Source organism: Corvus moneduloides, chromosome 5, assembly GCF_009650955.1.
Source record: "Corvus moneduloides isolate bCorMon1 chromosome 5, bCorMon1.pri, whole genome shotgun sequence".
Taxonomy (NCBI): Eukaryota; Metazoa; Chordata; class Aves; order Passeriformes; family Corvidae; genus Corvus; species Corvus moneduloides.
Window position 1 is genome coordinate 11,837,603 of NC_045480.1, and position 10,035 is coordinate 11,847,637.

Genomic DNA, 10,035 nt, shown 5'->3' on the forward strand with positions numbered 1-10,035 from the left:
TAGGAAGCGCAGCTTTGGGTGTATAAGATGCTGCTGAGCCCTGCCAACAGACTCTACTCTGGAAAAAAGACAAGGAATTAATTTTTCTCACATCCTCTCAGCCAACAAAATTCACCAGCACCCAGCACCAGACCACATCAACTTAGCTAAAGACCTTTTACTAGATTGTAGCAGTTCATAAAAAGCCTTCCTTTCATCTCAGTATTTCACACTGTAGAAAACAAGAAACATTTACACATGATCACCTGCCCTTTCTCTTGGTTAGAGAAATGGCTTCGTGTTGTTTTGATATTTGTATTTTTTTGTCAGTTGTATTTGCAGTTTCCTGTTTACAAACAGAAGAGCACTTAGTGAAAAGAATGATAACAAAAAGCCCTTTACAGCTGCCCTCTTTGTAACCACGCAGGGGAGGCAGGATTGACTGAGTGGCTGTGCAGAGCTCATTTGCCAGGCAGGGTTAAACCACAACGTTGTTGCTGTTGTGGCAACCCCGTTATCAGGCACAGGAACATCAGTCACAGCACCACACATAAACAGGATGTTGATTGGAACACCTCATCATCCTGCCTGCTCTTGAGGGTCCTTAGTGTAATGGAGCCAGGAATGCCTGCTCCATAATCTTCTTCCTTAGATACTATGAGAGGAAAGAACCCCAGCTCAGGGCTTGGAAGAAAATGTGCGGTTCAAGCCAGATCGAACCCAGTCGCTAGGAGTAGCTGCCTAAGTGCTAGGTAGAGGAAATGAGATGTGACTCCTTGGATGGTTTTGCAATGGATTGGGAAAAGAGAAGTTCAGGCTCAAGTTGACTGTACTAGCTCTCCAAACCAGGGTCAGGAGCATGACAGGAACAGAGAGGGAGCCTCAGTTGTAGGACTATGACTAAGCCAAGCACATTGATGAGACATTAAAAGCACACAACACACACAAGGCTTTTGAATCCATTCTGCCAAACTTGCTCCTAAATCAGCATGCTTCAGCCTGTGCTTAACACCAGACTTTGGACATCAAATTAAATGGAACGGAACCATGACTTTTCAGCAGCTTGTTCAAAAGGAAATAGCCAATAAAATGGCTAAAAGCAAGGGCCCAGGACTCTCTTCAAGTTCTATTATTAGACAGATGCCTTCATTATATACTCATCGGTTAAACAGACAGTTAAAACTGAGATCATACTGCATGCCAGAACATGACCTGAGGTTAATTACAGAGCGCTCTTTTGTTTTAAAGCTAACAAAACAGCCAAGAAGAATTAAAACAGAGGGATTTATTGCTTCCCAAGTGGCACAGAAGCAGAGGAGTTAATATATTTGAGGCAGAGGTGTCAAAAGCGGGAGCTCTAAAAATACTCTGCTGGCTCATAGCCACCACTGTCAGCCACAGATAAAATAGGTCATGATAAATTGGGTGTAGTCTTCTACTGCCAGATGTTGGAAATGACCATGTTAACATACAAAATGTGAGCAGCTGTTAAAAAGGCAGCATTCTTTGCTGTTAGGAGCTACATTTAATCAACAATGTAATGAAAATAGGATTTGGAGAATATTAAGCTGCAGTTTAGTGGCAATCTCTTAATTTAGTGGTTTTCTTTAATAATTCCCAAACACTGTACATCTCATTGTGATGAAACAGAGAAGTAACCAGCAGTATACAGAACGACCAAAATTTACTGCACCCACTTACGTAACTGAGAGCTTCCTTGAACAGGACCTGGGCTGAAGGTCACCATTTTACTGATTACGACTTTCTTGTGTAGCAAACAAAATTACAGGGTTTGGGGGAATCCAGAGCCCCATCTGCGATCCTCAAACGAATATGGCACATGACAGAGTTTCACCACACAGTAAAGGAAATGGATCTGTAATAGTGAGTTTCAGGATAAAACCCACCAGGATTTTAAAATAACTGAATTTCAAGAAGAAAAAATATTATTATTTTGCTTTATTCAATTTACACGTAAATACCATGAGATGTATTATAATAGTTTCTCTCATACAGAGCAGTGATTACAGTCTAGTTCAGACAGCAGCATATTTATTGCAGTAGGGAATTCAGGGCAGGTTACAGAACAATCCAGGAAAGAGGATCCACAGCACAGAGTGAGACACAGCTGAGCTACAGTGATTTGAGAGGTACCTTTGTGAACTGCAGTCAGTACAGCATAGACACAGCCACACCATGAGCTGTGCTATATGGCCACAAAGATTTCATTAAGAGTATTTAGTAGCAAGCCAGTCACATATTTAGCTGACACAAACAGTTTTTAAGGGCTCTGGGAAAGCTGTTTTGAGTCTACTGAACTGCCCAGGTACAAGCTGGACAAAAATCTCAAGCAGTGAAGTTGTTTCTACCTGCACTGCTGACAAGATGTTCTAACCTCCAGCTGAGCTCTAAAAAAAACATTAACAGAAGATGGCATAACCCTGGTACATAAATACATTCACATTTCAGATATTCACACAGCATTCAGCAGCCTTTGGACAACTGCCATTAGCTTTGCAGTCAAAACTCTTCACCTCTGTTCATATCTTGTAAGCCAGGTTCTTCTTAATTTTTTCAACTTTGGTTTTTCTTCACTGATTTTTTAAAAAGTTTTAAAGCTGGGAAAAGTGGAACAAGCATTTCCACCCCCATCTCCTCAAAGCAGCCCTCCTCCACCAGTTAGACAATAATTATACATAATACATATATATGTATAGATGTATTCATTTCAACCTAGTATTTCATTGTGTGTAGGAGACTTCTTTCTCTGGAAGACTTTTCCTAGTTTGTGAATGAATTAACACTAACAGTCCCTTTCCACAGGTATAGAATCCTTTCTGGCATACCCCTCTGTCTATAACGTGGTCAGCACTGATGACAGTTTCAGAGCTCAGACTCCATGCATTTTTTCTCTACTTTCTGCTATTCACACATGGGCTTCCTGAAGAAATGCTTTTGTTGGAGAATGTTGTTCAGTTCAGAAGATTTTTTCACAGTTTTGTAACACAGAGATCATTATTTCTGGACACCAGAGGAAGAGCTGAAAACAGTTTCCTAAACAACATATCCTCCAAATTCAGAGACTCCTTAGAATGTTTTGTTAGTGAAAAAAACATTCAAAAACTGCTTAGAACCAACCATTTCTCTTGTATATTGTCCCACTGACAAGCTTTTGATGGGAAACACATAATCCATCTTGCAGCAGCAAATTATCATATTTTTCAGTTTCATAGTTATTTAGCCTTATTTTGTTTTAGTTCTGAGTGTCAAAGTAGATGGCAGATCCTTGTCTCATTCTAGGCTTTTCAGCTGCCCTAGTTTGTGGGATTTGCTCATCTTCTCCATTGGATACAATAGTCGCAGTGGATTTGTCATCTTTTCCTCTTGATTCATTGCAAAAAAACTCAAGTGATTCATAAAGTGTAGACACAGCCTTGAAAAGCAAAGAAAATGCCAGTCAAGACTTTTACCCATAAAATATATGTAAAATAAACTTTTACCCATGACACAGCACAGCCCCAGGAAAGAGAAAGAAACACAGGCCATGAAGTTACAATTTCAGAGGGAAAGAATGTCTCAGTACTTACGTGGAAAGGCAAAGCCTTCCTATGTTCGGATTCAATTTCTTAATTAGGCAGCAGGCACAAAATACTTTTTTAGAATACTAAAGATGTCAATTTCCAGAGTAGACCAGATTCTATGAAATCCGAAATGGAAAACTTTTTTATCCCCTTAACTTTTTAACTGTGGTATTTCCAGAAAACTTCATCATACTCTTCCTTCAGGATGGATGCTGTTTTGATGCAGTAAACTAGCACACTGCTGTGGTATTCGCATGCTGTTCTGGACTGGGCAAAAGTCATCCTATTTTCATTTCCTAAACACACATAGGTAAGTCCTTTAGCAAAACATGAGAATTAAAGATCTGCCTGAAATGTACACAAAGGCCTGTGCTCACAGATACATAAAATCAAATTCTCAAGCTGAGATGGCATAAACCAATAGACGGGTGGAAGTCATGAAGTAGCTTTTTGTCTTCACACTTACACTCTGCTGTGGGGGTTTCTGTTCTGATGACCCATGTTCAGAACAGAGAGGTACCTACCAGCTGAATGCTGAACAGGAGGCATGGTAGGGATGGCCAATGGGGGTCACAATTCCGGGCATTTTGAACAACCAGAACCCCCCCCTCAAAAGTGAGCATTATGTGTGCTACCATAAGCTGGAATTTTGCTACAAAAGTGCTTAGATTTTGGCTGGAACCTTGCAACACTTGATGAAAAAATCACCAGATGCACTGGGAATTCCCTCAAAGGCCAAACTCCCCTGCAGCTGGCAGAACTGTCTGGGAAACACTCCCTGAGCATCTCAGCTGAGGAAACATGGGATGATTCTCCAGAGGCAGAGACAAGTGCTACACAGTAAAAGCACAGCTACAGGAGCCAGCTTCGCCATGAGGATGTTGTCTCTCAGGTTACCTTGGGTACTTGGAGCTATGTATTGTCACCCAACCTAATTGCTTAGTGTTGTTGGGACATATGATACAGGTGAGAAGAAAACCCATGGCTTGAATTAATTTCTGTGTTACAGGATTGCCTTTGCAACTCCAAGAATTGTAAAAAAAGGATGAGACTGTAAATAGCCTTGCAGAGGTGGATAGAACCTCTATGTTCACTGTTCTAGAAATGATGCCCAAACCTACTCAGAATATTCACCAAATTTCCAAACTTAAAAAGAAAAGTGTGAGTTAAAAACCAGTGCAAGACTAGTTTTTTCCCAAATAAGTAGAGACTTTTTCACAATCAGAAAAAAATTTAAATTAAGGTGTTCATATTCTGCAACACAATTGAAAGGCAGTAGGTGCAATTCCAGAGACACCATAATATTTGCTCATCACTGCTGGTTTAATTTGTTTGAAATGTGGTGTCCATACACATTGTATACACTGGCTTTACTAACCTACGGGATCTCTTGAATGATTTATAACATCCAATTATGCTTTAACATTTAAATGATACCACTATGAAACCACTCTTTCTGCTTTCACTAAAATAACAAAAAGGTCTGTTGCATGAAGGAAAATACAGAACCTAGGTCGTGACACATCAGTGTGGCTGGTAGCTGCTAAATCATAAAGCAGCTACAAAAGATAGTTTATAATTGCATTCATACATCTTCTGGAAGAGTCTTGTCCACACAAATCCTGAGCAATAACTGACTAATAATGAACTTTTCACTCAGCACCCCCTAGGATGCTTGTTTTCTCATTCTCAACCTCATTTTCTTACACCTTCATTAAATATTAACAAGTAGAAGAGTAATCCCTTCATAGCTAGTAATTAGAATATTTTATTACTATGACCAGACCATATTATGCCTTGTATTCTTATAATTTTCTACTATGATATCTCCAGTAAAAGCAAGTCTCTTAGCTTCAGTGACAGTCTACTTATAGGGAATGCATTTTCCCAGGTATACGTTTTCTTTTTTTTTAGAGCAATGACTATTGCTCAGTAGAAGATAGATATTGCTGTTTCACTGCCTGCATCCTGATATTTTCTCTCACCATGACCACGGTACCAATGTGACCAAATCAAGGCTGCAGCCAGGTTCTCTTACAGGAGAACCTGGGAATCTGTAAGCTCAGTAAGTGCAGTTGTGACCATGGGCTTGAGCATTTTTCATCACTTCTGTGTGACTTGCCCAGCCCTGTCCAGCTGATTGCAACGGAAACAGTGCCTGCCTATGCAAGGGTTAAATTAGGGCTTCTTTCCCTTGCCTACTTTATGTTTTAATGTAATTAAAATATGAATAATTGCATGGAAAAAGGAGCTTTCCAGAAATCTGCTACCTACTCCCAGCAAGTGTTTCCTGCTCTAATGACCCCATGAGCTGAGGCTGGTCCAAGCCCCTTGAGCTTGGTACACAATTATACATATAGGGACTTTATTGCCATTTTTTACTTCTCCTACGCTTCCTTCTTTCACTCAGTCTCTATATTGATATTCTCTGCTTTTTGCTGTCCTCTTCTCCAGGCAAATTTAGAGGGCCATTAAACATAACAACAGATTTCAATACTTTGCTACTACATAAATATCCCTTTTATTTCTGAGCAGGTTTTTTTTTTGCTTTAAGCCTTTTTCATGTGTAGGAAGATGCTGTCCTAGGAACAGCAGGTTGTTGTGTTCTTTCTGTTCAGTCCACTCCCCAGTGCCTCATTTTGAAAATCCTCTCATAGCGAGAGTCTTTTTATAAACCACTTACCCATTCGGCAGAATTACATGATGTGTTTTCCTCAGCTGCTTCCCTGGTGGATTCATTTCTCCTGTGAAGCTCTTCCACCTGGAGCGTTTGCTCCTGCTCTTGCCTTCCTGTCAGCACAGGAAGCTGTGCAGCACCTTGGCAAAACCCAAGTTCCAGTCAGTGCTTGCTTACTGTCCATTTCCAGAGTCACACCCATATTCTACCAGAGCTCGATAAGCACCAAAATGAAGAGTGCAGAGCTTTTGTACAGCTAGTCTTGATGACAGGCACTAGAGTGTTATTCTGGTTGTAAATGAAATAAGCTGAAAACCCAAAGAGTTACTTAAGAGGCTGCCTCAGGTTATGTCACCAATCTGTGCCCTCTGCCTCCAGCTGCTCTACATTTATATTTGTCCTGTACCTTTGTCATTCACCATTTTTTTTTTCTTGTGACTTCTTCCACTCTTAAATTTCTGGATTTTGAAAAAAAACCCCAAACCCAGTAAAACAACAACAAAAAGCCCAAATGAACAAACAACACTGCCCTCCAAAATCTCTCACCAACCCAAATTAACAATTAATTAAAAATAAATCACAGCTTGAAAAAGACAGAACTATGTGGCCAAGGCTGAGTCTTCCAGACGTCCCTTCCAGTTGTCACTACCACGAGTAAGACTACGATGCAGAGCTAAGTTCTGGCTCCTCACTTTCTCAGTGAGATATCAGCAAGAAATTATTAGAACTGATATCCTTCAACACCCTAGCCAGGTCCAGATCTTCAGCTTAAGTGACGACCCTCCTTAGAAAGATAAGTAATGAAAGCAAGTGGCTGCAGGAACACTCATTTGAACTACAAGCTGTGCCTCTGATCCCTCCTGGCAGCTCAAGATGCCTCAGCAGACCAGGACTAGATCAGCAAAAGCCATATAGTGAAATAACCTCTTAAGAGCACCACTTCAGCCATCTCTAAACAAACATCTAACTTATACAGCATGTGTTAATGGAAATATTGTAACTCACCAGATAGCGTGGAGCGCTGTCTCTTTTTGTAGCAAAGATACAAGCTTCCCACTGCCACTACGAAAGGAAGGATGGCCCAAGTTACCAAGTATCTCTTTTCCTGTGAGTGAGCTTCTGCAATTGTATTTTAAAAATAAAGTTAGCTACTGTTTGAAGATAAAATAAAAGAACAACTTCATAGGGGAAAAAAAAAAGGTAGTTAAAAATTACTTTAAGAGTGAATCAGTTCATCTCCCCCCACAAGTGCAGGGTCACTTTCCCATTCCTAAGGGATGCATGCCTGGTGAACAGTAATGCCAGTACCTTCTACAGCTCCTGCAGAGTGACATTCCCCCTCCCCCCAGTATTTAATAGACGTATTTTCTGCTTATACTTCACCAAGTAAGAGATCAGGTCACCTAACTCATTTTAGGACATTAAAAGATTGTTAAAGAGTTAAAATTATCTATATTCATTTCCCACCATTTTGAACACTACTTCAGTGATTCTCTGGCACTGATGTTTTCTAAATCTTTGAAAATTTTTGTGCCTCCCTTTGGACCAGTTGACCCACAGTATAAAATAGTGTCCAAAACTGGAGTGTTCTGGATGATTGGAAAGGCTTCCTGTGACCTGACCAGTCAAAAAGTGAGTGATGTTTGAAAATGCTAATGGTTTAACCATAGCTAGACCCCTAGCCTTTCTCTATATGTGAGAGGTATAAGGAGAGGTGAAGGTGAAGATCAGCATCTTCCAGAAGTGAACAGATGCATAGTGTCTTGAGTTAGTTGTGTAACAGGAGCGAGGTAAGTTGTCTTCTGGGCATCTCACATTCTATTAATAATTTAAGGTGAAACAGATCTCACTCCTACTGCTGAAAATTTTAATTGTGTGTGAATACTAATTGTATTAATGCTTTTCAATGCTTAGTTCAGAACTGGGACCTTAAATTGCTCCCCTGTAAAGGTTAGCTTATGACTTTGGCAAAACAGGAAGACACAGCATTTGCCACAATTTTATGGACACAAATCCATACAGGTCCCATACCACTCTATCATCCCTATTGGTTTGTTTCTCACTTTTTATTAAAAACTTGTAATAAAAAAATAAAATTAGTAGTAAAGGTTACGGGTTACTGAGCAGAGTAACCATGTGATCACTCTAGCCCCTCATTACCACACAACAGATTAACTCAGTGTCTCACATCTATCCTATGAATCCCCTCTGAGGAGGAACTGTAGTTGGGTCTAGTGTGAAACACAGCTCATGCACAGCATTTTTGTAAACCTTAAGTAATAATTCCTATTAGCAAATCCTTATGGAGGAAAACAAATATTACACAGGAGGTATTAAGGTACAGAGTTTAAGACAATTGTCATTAAAAGTCATTCAGGCCCTCTTTGTGTTTGTCTCTTTCATCCCGAGATCTACAGTGTTGAGGAAGGAAGGTGGGAGAAGCAGGAAATGCATAACACAGTTCAAACTGAAGAATCTTTATGACGACGCGTGAAATGGCACACACAGGTTCTTGCTAGCCTACCTTTCTCTTTAACAATCACTGTTGTTCCATTTCCATGTAGTTTCTTAAAGAAAGGTATTTCAATAATTATCTCACAGTAGTAAAATCCAGTGTCATTTACATTGGCAGATTTGATGACTAGCACATCCTTGTTTTCATGGATGATGTTGGACGAATAGCGTTTTGATGATATACTTTTAGTGATGTTCACTTTATTAACAAAATACCAGCTTGCTCTATACCTCACAATAGCTTTTTCCAAAATACAGGCGATTTCAGCATAGTCTCCAATTGATAGATTTATATTTGTTGGTGTTTGGATGACTCTTAAATTATTAGGACCTGCAGCTAGTACAGAAATACACATAGATTTAAAAGGTAAAGCAACAAAGAGATGTCATTAAAGCTGTATTTAAAATAAATAATTTAAACATTAAAGAAGTGCTTAAGTATTAAAATAAACATTAAAAATAATATTAATACTGTAATTATGACACTAATTTTTAAGCTTACTTACTACACACTTCTCCCTTCAATGATGGCAATTGCTTTCTGGCTAAAGTAAACTCTTAATCTGGTGTGTTAAAGTCCTCCATCATTGTTTGTGTGCAATAAATGAAGGCTTTCTGCATACTTGCTGATAAACTTATTTTTTATTTTCAAGAAAAATATTTATAAAAGAGATTGAGTCTGAAGCATATTAAACACTCTCTCCCAGATAGAGAATGACCAAAAGGAGTAATTCAGAATGATTCATTAGTCAATAGAGAAAAACTCATCAAGATTAAAGAAAAAGACACTACAATTTCTGTCCCCATGTAGGAGTTCTTGTCCTGCACTGCTCCTAATGAATGACAAGTGTACAGCATTTTAGAGGTGGGTTCTTTCATGTGGTTTCAACTTCTTCCATTAAGTATTTGCTAACAAGTAGTTTATAGCATTACATTCACCTCCTTCATTTAATAAGAGATGCCACGCAGACCCCTGTTGTCTCATCAGGTCTCTTGTCTGGCTTTTAAGACAAGGCTGACTTGGACAGTATCAGAGGAAATAAAATTTTTTATTCCTTCCTGCTTTGAATACATTTATCACTCACTGACGACATGCAAAGTGGGTGATACATGAGACATTTTGCAATATATGTAAAAATATTTTCTTCTAAAGTGAAACCACTGTGTGGGTATCAGATAACTCTTTTTGCATTGATGCTCATCACAAAATTGCTAATCCTATAAAATGCATTCCCATGACTGCTGAGACAATTAGTTTCATATGCTTTATGAAGAATTATAATT

At 39.2% G+C, this 10,035-nt stretch overlaps 1 protein-coding gene across 1 annotated transcript; it reads right to left on the bottom strand.

Moving 5' to 3' along the window:
• Nucleotides 1-1,709: 1,709 nt before the first annotated feature.
• Nucleotides 1,710-9,107, bottom strand: LOC116444087. The gene is made up of 4 exons (XM_032109155.1): nt 8,762-9,107; nt 7,243-7,356; nt 6,244-6,377; nt 1,710-3,412 (listed from the first exon to the last, which is right to left on the bottom strand). The coding sequence occupies exons 1-4, from the start codon at nt 9,105-9,107 to the stop codon at nt 3,233-3,235; spliced, it is 774 nt and encodes a 257-aa protein (XP_031965046.1). The 3' UTR covers nt 1,710-3,232.
• Nucleotides 9,108-10,035: the final 928 nt, after the last annotated feature.

Bases quoted from the DNA above. Each gene is read 5' to 3' on its own strand.
- LOC116444087 (XM_032109155.1), bottom strand. From the start codon at position 9,107: ATGTGTATTTCTGTACTAGCTGCAGGTCCTAATAATTTAAGAGTCATC. The intron at 7,357-8,761 runs GTAGGCTAGCAA...ATACAATTGCAG, and splicing joins AGTGATTGTTAAAGAGAAAG to AAGCTCACTCACAGGAAAAG. The intron at 3,413-6,243 runs GTAAGTGGTTTA...TTGCTTTTCAAG, and splicing joins CATGTAATTCTGCCGAATGG to GCTGTGTCTACACTTTATGA.